Source organism: Podarcis vaucheri, assembly GCF_965113315.1.
Source record: "Podarcis vaucheri genome assembly, chromosome: 4".
In the NCBI taxonomy this organism is placed as follows: Eukaryota; Metazoa; Chordata; class Lepidosauria; order Squamata; family Lacertidae; genus Podarcis; species Podarcis vaucheri.
In genome coordinates this window covers 7,928,992-7,947,333 of record NC_138762.1, presented here as the reverse complement: position 1 = coordinate 7,947,333, position 18,342 = coordinate 7,928,992, and the positions used below count along the sequence as shown (strand labels likewise).

Below are 18,342 nucleotides of genomic sequence, written 5' to 3'. Positions count from 1 at the left end.
AGGCTAGCAGGCAGGGCGCATGACTTACATCATAGGAGCCTACACAACACAAAACACTGTTGCTGTATGCAGGTTTTATTTTATGTGTTTTTTATCTTATATTTTAAGGACGCGGGTGGCGCTGTGGGTTAAACCACAGAGCCTAGGACTTGCCGATCAGAAGGTTGGCGGTTCAAATCCCCACGACGGGGTGAGTTCCCGTTGCTCGGTCCCTGCTCCTGCCCACCTAGCAGTTCGAAAGCACGTCAAAGTGCAAGTAGATAAATAGGTACCTCTCCGACGGGAAGGTAAACGGCGTTTCCATGCGTTGCTCTGGTTCGCCAGAAGCGGCTTAGTCCTGCTGGCCACATGACCCGGAAGCTGTACGCCGGCTCCCTCGGCCAATAAAGCCAGCTGAGCGCCGCAACCCCAGAGTCGTCCGCGACTGGACCTAATGGTCAGGGGTCCCTTTACGTTTACCTTATATATTTGAAATCTGCATCCAGTTTTTTCCCCTTTAAATTTTCTGTGGGCCCCTAAGAGAGTGGGGTCCTAAGCTATAGCTTGTTTAGCTTATAGGTAAATCTGGCACTGTGTGAGATGATGGGGTAAGGATTGGCAGACGTCCTCTCTGTGTGATCTGCCTTGTGGTTGCAGTCAGTGATTTCAGCTTGGCTGAGGCGACTGTTGCAGTGATTTTAGCTTGTGAAAGCTAGCCTAGCATCCCATCCTCATCACCAGTGAAGTCTAGGTGGGTTCCCACGAGGCAAGACACAGCGATAACAGCAAGAACCTTCACTGAACTACATAACTGGGAAACAGGAGCGAAGCAACTGCTTATATACATTCCTGAAAGCCTGGGCCACTCCCACTCCCAACGTGATTGGCTGTCTAATCTTCCAAGCTGCGAATCACGACTCAAGAGTTCAAGGGCCAATGGCAGAGGCCCACATCCTGAAATGTTCTGTGATTGGACATCATGTATCAAATCAGAACACAGGAGCTCCTCAGAATTCTCAGTCTAGACTCAAGCTCAGGCAAAGTCAGACCACTGAATACATAACAGGTTTGGCTGTCTATCGATCTATTAATTGATTCTAAGTTTTAATTTATATATTTTAAAACTGCTGCTATATCTGTATCGCCCCCTGTTATACCTAATTGCAAATTCAAATGTATCCCTATCGTGTTTTTTGACTTCATTGAGATTGTATGTGGGCTGGAACTGGTCTGTGACCAAAATAATAAAATTCAATTCAATTGATTGATTGATCTGGATACACACTGACCAGTTAAACAAAGGAAATGAAAAGGCATGGAGCTGTTTAAAGACTTTTGCTGCACTAAGAATTGTCTTCTTGAAAAAGGCTGAGGCTTCCAGGTCAGAGAGCAGAACTGGTGGGGATTTGAATTATTGAGCCAATAATTCAACCTCGTTGATTATTCCCTTTTCCGTGCAGGATACCAATGTCAGCTGCTCCCAAATCCAGTGCCCGCCTCTTCAGTGTCCGAATCCCATCAGCGACCCACACCAATGCTGTCCCAAGTGCCCAGGTAAGTGGATTTGAATGCCCCTTCCCTGACAGCACACAAACAGTTTATACATATCTATATCCTGCTATTTATAGCAGTGCCCCCCTTCCCCAGAAATGTACATGTGAATGCAAGGGTGAGAAATATCCTCATATGGGGGGGGGAGAGGGTGGGGAGGCAAAATTGCTGGAAAAGAAGTGTCTCTGGTAGGAGAAATTTCCAGTAAAAGGCTGGTGACTTTTCATGACTTTTCAAAATGAAAACTGATGCGGAAATGTGGATATCATCAAATCGTAGGGTTGGAATAAGTTCAGCCCCCGAAAGTGAACTTAATTTTTTTTTTAAGTGAGGAAATAAAGCAGGCATTTTTACCAAGCAAGATAATGTGACTTCAGTTGCAATCTCTTCTGCTCAAAGATAGGGATATGGGATTAAAACTGTGTCTTGTGAGCGCTTTGCCAATGTTATTTTTCAGATAAAGTAAAGGTAAAGTAAAGGACTCTGGGGTTGCGGCGCTCATCTCGCTTTATTGGCTGAGGGAGCCGGCGTACAGCTTCCGGGTCATGTGGCCAGCAGGACTAAGCCGCTTCTGGCGAACCAGAGCAGCGCACGGAAACACCGTTTACCTTCCCGCTGGAGTGGTACCTATTTATCTACTTGCACTTTTACGTGCTTTCAAACTGCTAGGTTGGCAGGAGCAGGGACCGAGCAACAGGAGCTCACCCCGTCGCGGAGATTCGAACTGCCGGCCTTCTGATCGGCAAGTCCTAGGCTCTGTGGTTTAACCCACAGCGCCACCCGTGTCCCCATTAATTGTAGCATTTGGTGAAAGCTGAGAGAGAAGCCCAGCTTTCTGAATTTTGGGGGTGGATTTCTGGACAACTTCCAAAACTGCATCTGGATTCTACCACGAAACTATAGGCTTCACCCTGGCACAACCTTGCTAGGCTTTGCTACCAACATTTCTTTTTCAATTTCCTTTTTTAAATTTGCTGGGAAGTCTTCTATCATCACCACCTGGGTTAGAGGGGAATATGCTGATATCAAGTTTCCTTTATATTTCACCCACATCTCAGTGATATGCCAACAGTGTCCTTCAGCTCTCTATATTGGACAAACAGGCCAAACCTTACGCCAAAGAATAAACAGACATAAATCTGACATCAAGAATCCCAAAACAGAGAAACCAGTAGGAGAACACTTCAATCTCCCAGGACATTCTATACAAGATCTCAAAGTAGCTGTTTTACTACAAAGGAATTTCAGAAATAGTCTGGAAAGAGAAGCTGCTGAATTGCAACTCATTACCAAACTTAAAACCATGGAGAGACCTGGTCTGAACAGAGACATTGGATTCTTATCCCATTATACATGACTAAGCCATTTTTCACCTTCTCACCCCTTGCCTTTTCCTGTAAGACCTATTGCAGTCGTTAAGAGTCGTCAACAGGCTCATCTCAGCTATCTGCCAATCTCCCATTCCCACCACCCTTCTGAGTAATACCCCTCCCCACCTTCTCACTATATAGAAGGATCTGGCAACTTCTGTTTCAGTGTATCTGAAGAAGTGTGCATGCACACGAAAGCTCATACCAAGAACTAACTTAGTTGGTCTTTAAGGTGCTACTGGAAGGAATTTTTTTTATTTTGACTATGGCAGACCAACACGGCTACCTATCTGTAACTGATATTTCTTAATAAGAGATTTTCAATATTCCGCCACCATTGCCTGCTTGGTTTGATAAAAAAATATATTCGCTAACTTCTCCCTCATTTCCTGTGTACAGTGGACCCTCGGGTTATGTACCACTCTGGATATGTAATCTTCGGGTTGCAAAAGCGGCAAACCTGGAAGTGGGTTTTGCACATGCTCAGAAGCGCTCTATTTCGCTGTGCGCATGCACAGAAGCAGTGTCTCTGGTTACTGATTTTTCGTGGTGCGCACAGACCCCCAAAACAAATTAAATTCAGCGGCCAGAATATTGATCACAAAGAATTGGAAGGGGGAGAAAATACCACCATTATTAGAATGGCAAAGCAATCTCTGTGGGTTTGTGGAAATGGCAAAATTGACCGCAATCATTAGAGGCCATTCAAATCAGAGAATAATTAGGAGTGGGATGGAGTGAAGGAAAACATGAAAAAATATGGTTCCGGAACTGGAATATTAATAGATAATGTGTAAAATGTGGAGGGGTAAGCAAGGAAATAATAAAAGAATCAACTGAATGATTATTAAACTACGACAACACAACAAGATGGAAGAAGTTAAAGAAAATATTGAGATCACATCACACATAGATGAAGGGGAGGGGGGGGTAAAGGGGAATTTATAAAAATTTCTAATATAATATTTCTAATTGCATTGCATTTATATATAGCAAAGGGAAGTCTATAGCAATGAGGTATATTTTAATCTAGTCAACTACTGTATGTAATTGGCTTATGTTACAAAACAAATATGGATTTTGAATCTGAGGTTTGTAATTCTTTTTTGGTTTTGGAATAAAGTTTAAAAAGAAAATAAAAGAGAGAAAGAAATGAATTAAATTCATAACCAGAGGGTCCACTGTACCACTCTCTAACCATTCTATCTCTCCTTGCTTTGTTATCCCATCTATGATATATCTTAACCGATTTGCTATATAATATAAATTTATGCTGGGGAGACAGAGTCCTCCTGTTTTCTGGGGCTTATGCCATCTTCTTTTTGTTAATTCTAGGTTTCTTATCCCCATTACAAAATGTGTTGATCATACCAACATTTCTACAATCCCTTTCCAGCCTAGGGGCTTCTCTGTGTTGTGGGTAGTGTGGCTGTGTGTCCCTCTTTAGAGTAGACAGTCCTCTATTGCAGCAGCACCCAAACTTTTCCGGGCTGCTGCCCCCTTGGTCTCACAAACGCCTCTGCAGTGCCCCCTATCCTATAAAAAGCAATATTCGGAACAACGGTTCTCATGTCCCACTAAGGGAGATAACAACCCAATAAAATCCAAAGCAGCGGCAATTGATTGCACACTTACTCAAAATCCAATTAAAACCATTTAGTTTAATTAACGAGATGGAATAACTTGATTCAGCGATGCCAGCTTTTCGAAATCCAATAGTCATTGACACCTCCAGCACTCCCTTGTTTTCCCCTTGGCTCTTAGCACCCGCTAGGTGACTCCCCCACAGGGGGTGGTACCACCACCCACTGTGGAAACCACAGATCTATTGGGGGGCCTGTCCAGTCCAAGCCCAGTTTAAAGATGAAGGACTCTAAGAAGGGAGAGCAGGTGTGTGTGTGTGTGTGTGTGTGTGTGTGTGTGTGTTATGTACTGAGTTGAATAGGATCCAAAAGGCAGCAGTCTGATTGGTCCTACAACAATAGGATCTCGAATGCAGCAGTCTGATTGGTCCACAGGAGCCACCCAATCCAGCTCCAGGTGGAAGGGAATCTGCAACCTGGTTGGCCTACAGGTGAATCCCGGAATTAGCCAATCACGTGGGGCCCATTGTGTAAATAATGTATATAAAGCAGACATTCTGGGGGAACTTCCATTCCTCCTCACCACTATGAGCTGAATAAAGAGCATGAAATCCACTCTCGACTCTGAGTATATTTCAGTGTGTGAAGCCATCTTGGTTTGTGTTAGCAACACCAAAGTGACCTCTCCGGGGCGCATACCTGGCGGTCTTGGGCTGCCCAGATGACAAGACTCCCCTCTCAACCTCGCTGCATGTTAAATTGATGTTTTAGGGGTTGCTTTTAAAAGTCTGGAACGGATTAATCCGTTTTGCATTACTTTCTATGGGAAAGCGTGCCTTAGTTTTGGAACGCTTTGGTTTTGGAATGGACTTAAGTTTGAGAACCAAGGTACCACTGTACATAAAATTGCCGGAGGGTCATTACTTCTCATTGGGGCTTGCTTGCCTGCCAGAGATCATTACATGTGGTTTGCCACAGCTGGCCACTCCTGGAAAAATCGTCGCAGGGGGATGTAGGGAGAGAAAATGTTCTCGATCGTGTCTTCTTCTTCCTCTGCAGAGCTGCTCACCCCGCCTGGGGTCCAGACACCAGCCAATTCCTCCTGCCGCTACAACGGAACAGCCTACCGGCATGGCGACATCTTCACCCACAACGAGCTCTTCCCTTCCAGGCAGACAAATCAGTGCACCCAGTGCAGTTGCTCGGTAAGTTGCTTCGGAGAGCCGTTCTGGTCGCCTCTCCCCAAAACGGACGTTGAGGAGTTGGGAAAGGTTCGGAAGAAGGAAACCCCAGTGATCAAATCTCACGGAACAGGGCAACCCGAGCATGTATCAAAATTGAGGAGCTGCAATATATGACAATAGGCCTGGGGAAAACGAAAGAATTTGCTTAGCACACACTAACATCAGGGTAGGCGCCTGGTAGGGATACGATATGATCCGATACGATAATCTTTATTGTCATTGTCCCATACAGAACAATGAAATTGAAAAAATCTACATCAGACATTCAAAACCAACAAGCCTGCTATCCCTGCTATCCCAACCTGGTTAGCCCCCTAAAAACTCTGATATCCCATTTTTAAATACAATATACACCCATAGAGACTCCTTACACTGCGTTTAAAACCAAAATCGCATTTGGCTAGAAACTGTTTCTCAGGCGGCTAGTCCTGGTCTTTATAACCCTGGACCTTCTTCTTCCAGAAGGCAGAAGCTGAAAGGGATCATTTCTGGGGTGCGCACTATCCTGCGCTATCTCTGCAGCTTTCTTAGGGCACCCAGAAGCATAGATTTGATCCACCTTAAAGTGGTGCCCCGCAAGATGAATGCCTCGCAAGACGGAAAACTCGCTAGACGAAAGAGTTTTCCGTTTTGGAGGTGCTTCGCAAAACGAATTTCCTATGGGCTTGCTTCGCAAGACGACAATGTCTTGCGAGTTCCTGCTGGTTTTTTCCCCCTTCCCCCCTTTTTCTAAGCCGCTAAGCCGCTTATCAGCTGATCCGATCAGCAGATAAGCCGCTAAAAGCAGCTAAAAGCCGCTAATAGCGCTAAGCTGCTTATCAGCTGATCCGATCAGCAGATAAGCCGCTAATAGCCTCTAAAAGCCTCTAATAGCGCTAATAGCGCTAATCCGCTAATCCTTCAATGGGCTTGCTTCACAAGACGAAAAAACCGCTAGACGAAGAGAATCACAGAACGGATTCTTTTCGTCTTGCGAGGCACCACTGTACTTGGAAACCCAGCTAGATGTGCGGGGTAGAAACAATAAATTATTATGATATTATTATTATTGGAAAGGCAGGAGTGTACAGGCAGGAGCCTTTTCAATCATATGCTGGGCACCCAGGCTCTGGGGAAACGGACGGTTAGACTACTGCAATGTGAAGTAGCTGGGCCTGCCCTTGAAGACGGTTTGGAAATGCTAGCTAGCTCAAAGCACATCTGGTGGGGATGTGCTGCTATTGACGAAGTATCTGGATTTCTTGTGTTTTTCTCAGGAAGGCCACATTTACTGCGGCCTGGTGACCTGCCCAGAGGTGTTGTGTGCTTCTCCCGAAACCATGCTAGGCTCCTGTTGCCAAGTCTGCAGAGGTAATATAAGAACCATGATCCTCGCCACATCCCTCGCTCCTACCCCATGGACCTTTGGAGGGGTGGGAAAAACAGCCAGAGATCTTTTATTATTATTATTAAATTTTATTGAATACAAAAAAGAAGATCAAATAAAAAAGAAATACAAAACAAATTTCATACATATAGACATAAATATGATTATTTATACATCTATAAAGCAATATTCAGAAAGAAAGTGAAGGAAAAAAGACTAGACAAAGAAAGAAAAAAGGAATAAAGGAATAAAAGAAAAAAGAAGGATTTAAAATAGAAATTTAGAAAATAGAAAAGTGTTCGCTATAAACAACAGTTCCAGATCTATGCTTGCATACTACTATATATTTCCATCTTGCAAGATATCAACCTTAATTAAAATGTTTTAAAAAGACTTCCACCATTTACGCTGAGATCTTGTCTGCTGCCAAACACTGCCCTTTGTTAACATTTCCTAGGCTGCCCTGTGCAGGAATTGGTTGTTTTTTCTTTTTCTTTTTTATAACAATTTTTGTTGAGTTTTCCATATTTAGTCACATTTTATTACATAAATCTATAACCTTAAGCATTGCTCAAACAGAGCATCGACCTCCTTCCCTCCCTCTTTCTGACTTCCAAAAATCTTTTAGTAAATTCTTAGCATTTCTATAACCACTTTTTTACCTTCTATCTTCTTTTAACATTTCACCTCATTATATGTAAAATAGCTCCTTATTTTAACATTACAAAATATTTCAACTCAAACCTACAAACATTTGTACTAAGGTCAAAGCCTTCTGGAATATAATATGTAATGAATTAAAGAAGGTTTTTAAATATAATTTCAATAAAAAACCAGAGGCATTTTTGTTAGGTTCAATTGGAGAGGAAATTCAGAAAAAAAGATGTAAATTTGTTTATGTATGCCGCAACGGCTGCAAGGATACTCCTGGCCCAGAAATGGAAGCAGCAGGAACTTCCTACGTTGGCAGTTAAAGATGGTGGAATACGTAGAGTTGGCAAAGCTGTTGGGGAAGATCCAGAATCGGCGAGACGAACTGTTTCAAAAGGACTGGAGCAAATTTATATTTTACATGAAAGAAAATTGTAAACATTTGAAAACGTTTGTAGGAATTGGTTGTTTTTCTAGTGCCAATCTCAAGCTCCTTTGCTCTCCCTCCTAGAGGGAGATTATTTTTCAGGGTGGCGCTGTGGGTTAAACCACTGAGCCGAGGACTTGCTGATCAGAAGGTCGGCGGTTCGAATCCCCGCAACAGGGTGAGCTCCCGTTGCTCGGTCCCTGCTCCTGCCAACCTAGCAGTTTGAAAGCACGTCAAAGTGCAAGTAGATAAATAGGTACCGCTGTGGCAGGAAGGTAAACGGCATTTCCGTGCGCTGCTTTGGTTCACCAGAAGCGGCTTAGTCCCTCGGCCAGTAAAGCAAGATGAGCGCCACAACCCCAGAGTCGGCCACAACTGGACCTTATGGTCAGGGGTCCCTTTACCGTTACCTTTACCCAGGATCAACTGGAACTGTTTTGCTGCCTGAGGCAGAACTTCAGGGCAGCAGGTTAGTTTGGGGGCTGCAGGGCAGACCACGTGGCCCCCATTCCTAGCTCTATTCCAACACCACCCAAATTTACCGCCCAAGGCAGCTGCCTCACTCTGCCTCATGGAAGGGTCGGCCCTGCCTCTCCCCATCCCATCTGAACTCCTTGCATTTGGTTATATAGGGTGGTGGAGGTAGGGATTTAATGGCAGGGGTCAGCAAATTTCTTCAGCAGGGGGCCGGTCCACTGTCCTTCAGACCTTGTGGGGAGCCAGACTATATTTTGAAGAAAAAAAATATGAATGAATTCCTATGCCCCACAAATAACCCAGAGATGCATTTTAAATAAAAGGACACATTCTACTCATGTAAAAACACACTGATTCCTGGACCGTTCGCAGGGCGGATTTAGAAGGCGATTGGGCTGGATCCGGCCCCCGGGGCCTTAGTTTGCCTACCCATGGGCTACAGCGGGCATAGGCAAACACCGGCCCTCCAGATGTTTGGGACTACAATTCCCATCACCCCTAGCTAACAGGAGCAGCGGTCAGGGATGATGGGAATTGTAGTCCCAAACATCTGGAGGGCCAGAGTTGATTCCCGGACCATCCGCAGGCCAGATTTAGAAGGCGATTGGGCCGGATCCAGCCCCCGGGCCTTAGTTTGCCAGCTATGTTCTGTGGTTTCTTCAGGTTCTCTCCCTTAAGAAGTTTCTCTCTCCCTCTGTTTGATATAGTGAATAGTTACTTCCTTGGGAGTGAAGGGCAATAGGGTGTCATGACGGAGGGGTGTGTGTGGTCGACTGCGTTTCATCTCGGGGTGCTCCTGTTAAGCCCAGAGACCCCAGATATTTGCTGCCCTCACAATTTGAAAGTTAACTTTCAACCAGGTTAACTCAATGCACGTGTAACGTTAACATTTGAAAGGCAGCAATCGCTTCTTAAAGAACTACACGTAAAACGTTTCAGACGGAAACATTCATTATTTTTCAAACAGAAACAAGAAAGAAAACTTGATCAATTTTAAAAGGGCCACAAAAGTGCTTTCAGGCCAATAAGTGAAAAATGGGTGCGTGATGTTACAGGCACCAGCCAGTCCATGCTGTGCTCAGTGGCCATCTTCTTAAAGCTGCAGATCCATTTTTGCTTTCTTTTTTTAAATAATAATTTTTATTAAATTTTAACATATAAATTATAGTACATACCACAAAACTTCATCTCTTATACAATATTTTTTGGACTTCCATCTACTCCTCTGATGATCCACCGTTTTAACCACTTCTTATGCAATTCTTAACATTATATTACCTTTAATTGTCTTCACTAACCAACCCCCCCTTCCTTTTTGCAATAATTCTAATAATACTCCTCACAAAACTTCTTGCAAACCTACAAACGTAGTCTGTTCATCACAAATACTTTTCAAATACCGTAGTCTGTAAATTTACTCCAGTCTTCCGTGAGTTTCTGGTCCCGCCAGTTTCGAATCCTTCCTGTTAATTTATCCAGTTCTGCATAGTCCATTAATTTCATCCTCCATTCTTCAATCGTCGGTAATTCTTCTTGCTTCCATTTTTGGGCCAATAACGTTCTTGCTGCTGTTGTTGCGTAGAAGAACAGCTTACATTCCTTTCTATTTATATGAAAAGGATCTAGGAGTCTTGGTTGACCACAAATTTGACATGAGCCAACAGTGTGACGCGGCAGCTAAAAAAGCCAATGCAATTCTGGGCTGCATCAATAGGAGTATAGCATCTAGATCAAGGGGAGTAATAGTGCCACTGTATTCTGCTCTGGTCAGACCTCGCCTGGAGTACTGTGTCCAGTTCTGGGCACCACAGTTCAAGAAGGACACTGACAAACTGGAACGTGTCCAGAGGAGGGCAACCAAAATGGTCAAAGGCCTGGAAACGATGCCTTATGAGGAACCGCTAAGGGAGCTGGGCATGTTTAGCCTGGAGAAGAGGAGGTTAAGGGGTGATATGATAGCCATGTTCAAATATATAAAAGGATGTCATATAGAGGAGGGAGAAAGGTTGTTTTCTGCTGCTCTAGAGAAGCGGACACGGAGCAATGGATCCAAACTACAAGAAAGAAGATTCCACCTAAACATGAGGAAGAACTTCCTGACAGCAAGAGCTGTTGGACAGTGGGATTTGCTGCCAAGGAGTGTGGTGGAGTCTCCTACTTTGGAGGTCTTTAAGCAGAGGCTTGACAACCATATGTCAGGAGTGCTCTGATGGTGTTTCCTGCTTGGCAGGGGGTTGGACTCGATGGCCCTTGTGGTCTCTTCCAACTCTATGATTCTATGATTCTATGATTCTATATCACTTCCTACAATGCCCAGTAAAAATGCTTCTGGTTTCTTTAAAATGTATATTTCAACATTTTTTTCATCTCATTATATATCATCTCCCAGAAGCTTTACAGTTTTTCACTTTACTTGATCCTGGAGAGGAACTGGTTCAGCTGGACAAAATATAGTGCGTGTTACAAAGGGGTGCCACCACTCAAATAATGTTTTGGTCAGGTTAGGAATCTGAATGAATAAACAGGACAGGCTAAACTGATGGACCAAGATGTATGCTAACTATGTGAAGCTCCCACCCAGATCTATGCTCTTTCTTTCCTCTTTGCAGATAATTCCTTTGAGAGGTTGATAGAAGAGCCCCAATTAAACAGAGGCGTCGTAAGTAAAGCTTCCAGTTTTTATTTCTTTAAAATACACAATTCATTAAGAGGCATGTTCTTTCGACATCGCTCACTAGCAGATCGTCTCACGTGCAATGAACGTTACGGGTTCTCAGAATTTGCCGTGATAAAAGGTGACATAGAGAGAGTGGATAGAGGAGGGGTTTTTTTATAGATTTGTAGTTTTTTTATATAGATTCATAGAATTATAGAGCTGGAAGGGAGCCATCTAGTTTCTACAAAGCAGGAATCCCAGCTGAAGAATCCCTCTCATAATATTGGAATTGAAGCTGCACTTTGGGAGATTCAGGGCAGATAAAAGAAAGGACTTCTTCACAGCGCACAGTTGAACTATGGAACCAAAGCGTTCCAAAACCAAGGCACACTTTCCCATAGAAAGTAATGCAAAATGGACTGATCCGTTCCAGACTTTTAAAAACAACCCCTGAAACAGCAATTTGGCATGAATTTCATTATCTAACGAGACCATTGATCCATAAAATGAAAGCAATAAACAATGTACTGCAGTCACACAATCAATCAATCACTCAATCAATCAATCAGTAGCTGAACTGGGTTCCACACAGTCACAAAAAAAGAAAGAAAAAGAGCCACAAAGATGCAAAATAAATAGCAAAAACAGACAGACCTCAGTGTAACACTCAAAGCGGAAGTGTGGCACTCAAATCGGAGCACGTTTGGCTTCCAAAAAAAGTTCGCAAAGTGGAACACTTACTTCTGGGTTTGCAGTGTTTGGCTGCCAAGTTGTTTGAGTCCCAAAGTGTTTGAGAACTAAGGTACCACTTTTAAGGGAAATTCCCTTATTCCGAATAGGATTCCTCGCAAGAAAAGGGAAAAGTTGACAGCTATGCCTTGAAATCTCTTTGCCTCCGTAAGGGCTCTCGGAATCCGCTTTCGTTGCCCCCCCCCCGTTAGTCCCCGCATCTCAGGAACTGTAACTCTAAAGAGCCTTTAACTGAATGAGACTAGAATCAGAGTTGGCTGAGACACCTGAGGGTCATCCAGCCTGACCCCGTAGAATGAGATCGCCTGCTGAATTGACTGGGGATCTTTCCATGTTGTCTGGCTCTGCAGAGGCACCCCCGTTACCACTGCGCCGTGGGCGCTGGGAGCAGAGGATCTGCTGGAGCAGTTGATCCCCCGACGGGAGCCTCGCTGGAACTGATCCCCAAGAGCATCAAGCAGAAAGTGGGAAGCGGCGGAACGACAGTCAGAATCATCCTGAAGGAGCAGAACAAAAAAGGTATTGTCAGTTCAGGCGAAGACTGCGATGTGCAGCCAGCAGCACGTGAGTTCGGTCTCCCCATGAGATGAACTCACAGTTTCTTTATGTAACCACCCAAGTAAAAAGCCTGCCTTTCAGGGATCAAATCGTGAACTGAAATGTGAGTAAACTTCTTGTTACTTCACTCAGAAAGATTCTTGTGTCTTTATTGTTTTAGGAGGGCTTAAAGGGGACACCAGGAAATAATCCCAACTAAGAGATTCAAACAAATCTACAAACTAGCTTCCAGCTATATTGAGGGGAATCAGCTCTGCTACACCACTTACTAGCATGAGAGAAGGAAGGATAACACAGTCATACCTCATGTTACGTTTGCTTCATGTTACGTTTTTTCAGGTTGCATCCCACGGTGACCCGAAGGACTGGAAAGGGTTACTTCCGGGTTTCGTCGCTCGCGCATGCACAGAAGCGCTAAATCGTGCTTCGCGCATGCGCGCAAGCCCCAAATCGCGCTGCGCACCTGTGCAGATATGGTGCTTCAGGTTGTGGGCTATTCATGTTGCGAACAGGCCTCTGGAACGGATCCCGTTCACAACCAGATGTACCACTGTACTTTTCCAGGGAGTCTTCTCTTCTCATGAGGTGACCAAAGTATTGGAGCCTCAGCTTCAGGATCTGTCCTTCCAGTCAGCACTCAGGACTGATTTCCTTCAGAATGGAGAAGTTTGATCTTCTTGGGACTCTCAAGAGTCTCCTCCAGCACCTTTACCTTTTACCTTCCTGCTATCATTAACTTTCCCACACATCTCAAATGGCTTGAACTTGGACTGCACTCTTTGTTTTTTTTGTATTTTCACCTGTGGTCTTCTCTCTCTATCTCTCTCTCTCCAGCTTGTGTGTACAACGGGAAGACCTACTCGCATGGAGAAGTGTGGCACCCCACGATCCGCCACTTCGTGCTCCTGCCCTGCATCCTGTGCACGTGCAAAGACGGGAGCCAGGATTGCCGGAAGATCACATGCCCCAAGGAATACCCCTGCGAGGAACCCGAAAATGTGGAAGGGAAATGTTGTAAAGTCTGCCCAGGTAATAAACAGACACACTGACTGCATTTCATGCTTGTGTGTATTACCCCTTTCCTGTATAGGACTGGGGGGGTGGACTAGATGAATCTTAGGGGTCCCTTCCAAGTCTACAATTCTAGGATTCTAGGACTAGGAAGAATACTAAGGCGGGGCGTGCACAGAAATGCATATATTCCTGTCAGGGCTGCCCTTGATCCCAGCTCACAAAGGACCAACGCCACTCCGTTGTTATGTACAAAAGTCATTATTGAAGTTCATTTCCGTTTCCACAGCCGCAGCGCGCAGCCCTACGTCTGAAACCCTAGACCATTGGAGCTCCATCTGAGTCCGTCCCTCCCAGACACCAGTTCAAGACCCTTGCCTTGCTCCACCTCTTCCATTGCTCTCTCTTACGCTGGGTCCTCCTGCCCGCTGGGGTTTCGCCCTTCCTAGATTCTTCTGATGCTGAGTCCCCTGAGTCTTCCCCCTGCCTCCGGCGGGCTTTAGGACCTGGTTCCGAATCCGGGCTTTCTGCTGTCCCGCGCGCCTGTACATTTGAACTTGGCGCGCGCGCCCAGCCCCCAACCTTCCTCCTGACCGTTACACTGCTCCTGTCGCTGCTTTCCTCCTCTTTGTGGAGGTTAGCTGGCTCTGACCTCCCCTCCATTCCCCCTCTCTCCGATGGAGGCGTGGTCAGCCCTGACTCATCTCCTCTCCCTGCTGGAGGAGACGCTGGCCCTGACACACGGGAACCTTCCCCCCCCCCGCTATGCTCTGGTGGGGAAGCTGGTCCTGATCTCCAGCTGCTGCTTTGGGAGTCCCCGCTGGCCCCTTGCTTCTGGTGCGTCCCCCCTGGGACCCCCCTTGCCCTGACCACCGGCGCCCCCTTCTGGGAATCCTCTGATTCGCTGGAGAGGCTCATGGAATCTCTCGGGTCACTGTCATTCTCCCCCCCCCCCGCTGTCCTCAGATTCTTCCCATTCGCTCTCCATCTCCTGTCTCCCCTGTGCCTCTGTCCCTGAGCCCCTGACAATTCCCAAAACACTAGGGGAAAGATGCATGCCAAAATGTGAATTTTAGGCAACACTGAATACGAAAATGTGTACGTTAGGAGGAATTTGCACTAAGATCGCAAACTGGTGTGGAAATGCAGGGAATGAATAGACATCGTATATTACAAGGACAGGAAGAAACATTGCAGACAGAATAATTGCCACACACAGGAAGAACCAGAAGAGAGTTTGAATGCTTCACCTGTGGGTGTATAAATTATTTCATGTGCCGATACGAATGGAAGTCGTTAAAACTGCAGCTGCGATATAAAGGATTGCTATTTCGACTGGAGCCTAATTGGAATTTGTAAGATCTTGGAACGCAGAAATAAAGCAAATCATCAAACCATCAATTCTAGCTCACAGGTTGCCACCTAAATTGTTTAATTTGGCATCTCGGTGATTGGTATTATTAGTTGTATTGTAATTTGGCATTATTATAATGAGGTTAGGGGACGTGGGGGCACCGTGGGTTAAACCACAGAGCCTAGGGCTTGCCGATCAGAAGGTTGGTGGTTCGAATCCCCGCAACGGGGTAAGCTCCCATTGCTCTGTCCTAGCTCCTGTCAACCTAGCAGTTTGAAAGCACACCAGCGCAAGTAGATAAATAGGTACCACTCCAGCGGGAAGGTAAATGGCATTTCCGTGCACTGCTCTGGTTCGCCAGAAGAGCCTTAGTCATGCTGGCCGTATGACCTGGGAAAACTGTCTGTGGACAAACGCCGGCTCCCTCGGCCAGTAAAGTGAGACTGGACTTAACTGTCAGGGATACTTTACCTTTACCTTTTTATAATGAGGCTATTATTAAAAAAATGGAAATGTGGAGAGTGGGAAAGTGGGAAAAATTAGAATATGGGAGCTCGCAAAATGGGTGGACTGGCCCATCCCAATGCAAGGGTACGCCAGGGTTATGTGAAGTCTACAAATCACTGGGTGCAAATGTGGCTCCCACATCTCTGCCACAAGAAATTTCACAGGTTCCCTGAAGGATGAACTTTGGGACATGCTGCTTGTATGCAGAGCTGCCACCTCTGAATTAAACACCACTTATTTATAGCTCTGCCCTAGGAAGAAAATCTCAAGGAAGTGGCCACTGCCGGCTGAGGTGATCAAGAACCTCGACTAGACACTATAAACCCAAACTTAATTTATTAATTATTCCGCAAGCAAAAATAGAACATTACCAGTGGCAGGTGAAGGAAACACCCCGAGGGCCAGACTACGTCTCCGTGAGACCCTTGGCAGGCCAAAGATAAACATGGCAGGCCGTTGGAAAACAAGAATGATGCAGGGGGAACCGGGAAGAGTGTAAATGACACCTCGGCGTGGGTGTGTGAAGGAGCCAGCGGGGTGTCACTCATTTGGGTCCTGGAACTGGGACCATGCCATGACCTGAGGCTTTGGTGGACTGTCTCGCCAGAGTGGTGCATGCTCTAGTTATCTCTCGCTTGGTCTACTGCAACGCGCTCTATGTGGGGAAACAGGACAGGGGAAGGAAACGTGGTTCATGTTGTTGTAAACAAAATTTCCCTTTTCCCTTATGGGGTATCCAAGAGCCTGTATAGAGTCCTTACATAGGTTCCCTATTGGTAGGAGAAAATAACAGAGGCCAACCAGAGACTATTGAGAAGCAAAGCAGCTAGTAAGCCTGATCTTTATTGATCTGTTGCAACAGCGTGCTCCCCTCACACGCAGGAGAGAGGAGGGACCCAGAACAATGGTGCGCAAGGCCTTATAAAGACTTTTGAAATTGCCACCCTGTAGATCAAGAACACCCCCAGAAACATCATGCATACATCACAGAAGGGGTGTAACCTAAGACCACCCCTCAGATATATCATACCTACATCACAGAAAAGGCAGTCTTAAAACAGAAATTTGAATGTTGTTGTGTTTTTTTAATATGATATTTATTGAAAATATTTGAAATTACAAAGAAAAAACAAAGCAAAAAAAAATAAAATAGAAAAAACAAAGAAAAACAAACCACATCAAACAATACAAATTCAAAAAACGAAAATACACCGCAAACAAACAAAAATAAATCCATCATTCTCAAATCCTCAACTCTCATTACCTTCTTTCTTTGACCTCCTCCTCCTCCCTTTTTTTGTATCCTGGTTAATAATTATGCAGCAAATCCTTTCCATATTTCATAGTATTCTGTCATTACGTTACCTTAATCTATTTTCATCTTATCTTATAGAGAACCTTAAAAACTTAAAACTTAAATCTTATTTTTACCGACTTCTCACAACCATAATATTCTTACCTAATTCTTTAAACATTTTTACTAGAGCCAAGTGATTTCGTTCCAACATTTTTCTAGCATTCATCAATTTTATAAAACAATCCTGATAATAAAAAGAGAAATAAAAACAATCCAATCTTCATCCAGTGTCCCTTCCTCCTGGTCCTGGGTTTTGTCAGTCCTTTTTATCCCATCGATCTAGCGCATTAACCTGGCAAACTTATATCCGAGGCCCTTAAATCTCTTCCATGTCCCTTCCGCAGCTCTTCTTCATATTCTCCTTTCACTCGTGGGAACTCCAGCTTGATGATGTTTTTGACCCTTTTCAACAAATCAGCCCCTTTTCCATAGTTCAGACTCAACTCCATGTGGTATTTAAGAAGATGTTTCAGAATCCCTCCAAAATTGAGAGCCCCCACAGCTCCAAACATCTCACGGCCCATTGCCAGACTCGGAAAGTCCAAACATCCCTGCATAGGGGGGTCTATCCAACCCCCCATTTCCAAACCAATCCAAACTTTATCTTTCCAAATCTGGCTTTTTCCAAGTTCATTTGTCAAATCCAAGAGCTCTTGTTCCTGCAAGGCCGCAGCTCCCTCTATCTCTGGCGCCCAAGATTCAGCAACATCCTCTTCTCTCATCTGCTCTGTCAGGACACACTCCTGATCTAATTCCTTGGTGGGCTCCACATAGTTTCCCACTGCCTGTTCAAAAATTCTGGCCGCATTAGTCATCAAATCCATCTTCTCACTTAACTGTTCCAGTAGGGCACTTGTTTTACAGAGAGCACACAACAGAGCCTCTGAATACATTGTCCTACAAGGTCACAAGTCCATTCCCACGATTGTAATCTGAGACAGCTGCAAGCTCCCTGGAATTAGTTACAGTTTCACAGTCTCCCTCTAGGGGGAGAACTTCTATTTGTTCTTGCAACAAAGTATCCTTTTGAGATATTTTGTCAATATTTGTTCCTTTAAAGTGCGAAAGGAAACAATGGAATCACTATGTTTCTCTTCCTTTAATCATCTGTCAAAAACGTTTGTCTCTGGTCAATGAGCTTCAAAACGTCAGTCCTGACACCCCGCTCCAGGATCAGGACGGTGGAAAGTTACTTTACTTTAAACTCACTTCTGCAGGTTTAAACAGTCCAAAAAAGGTCCCCCTTCTTCTCCTGCTGCCGAAGGGGGGTTCAACAATTTTAAATGGTGAAAGCCAATCCTTTAGAAGCGATTTTCTGAGCTCTAGTTTACATTGTCTTTGCTTTATTCTGTCTACAAAGAAACGGAAGGCTGACTTCCTGTTTAGACCTTCCCGTTTCAGTACCAAATTAAAGTAAATTTTTAAGTCCAATTCCTTTCTTCTCGCAAGTCCTTATTTAAAGTCCGATTGTTCAAAGTTTAAGTACTCATGGGTGCTTATT

General features: G+C 44.7%; 1 protein-coding gene across 1 annotated transcript in view; it reads left to right on the top strand.

Annotated features, from left to right (window-relative positions):
• The window catches only part of CHRDL2 (chordin like 2), a 44,853-nt gene that overhangs the window by 7,560 nt on the left and 18,951 nt on the right, over positions 1–18,342 (top strand). Inside the window, exons 3-8 of the mRNA XM_082219443.1 lie at positions 1,440–1,533; positions 5,543–5,688; positions 6,984–7,077; positions 11,258–11,307; positions 12,405–12,573; positions 13,447–13,641. Coding sequence (XP_082075569.1) covers positions 1,440–1,533; positions 5,543–5,688; positions 6,984–7,077; positions 11,258–11,307; positions 12,405–12,573; positions 13,447–13,641 — 748 coding nt within the window. The remainder of the gene's footprint in view (positions 1–1,439; positions 1,534–5,542; positions 5,689–6,983; positions 7,078–11,257; positions 11,308–12,404; positions 12,574–13,446; positions 13,642–18,342) is intronic.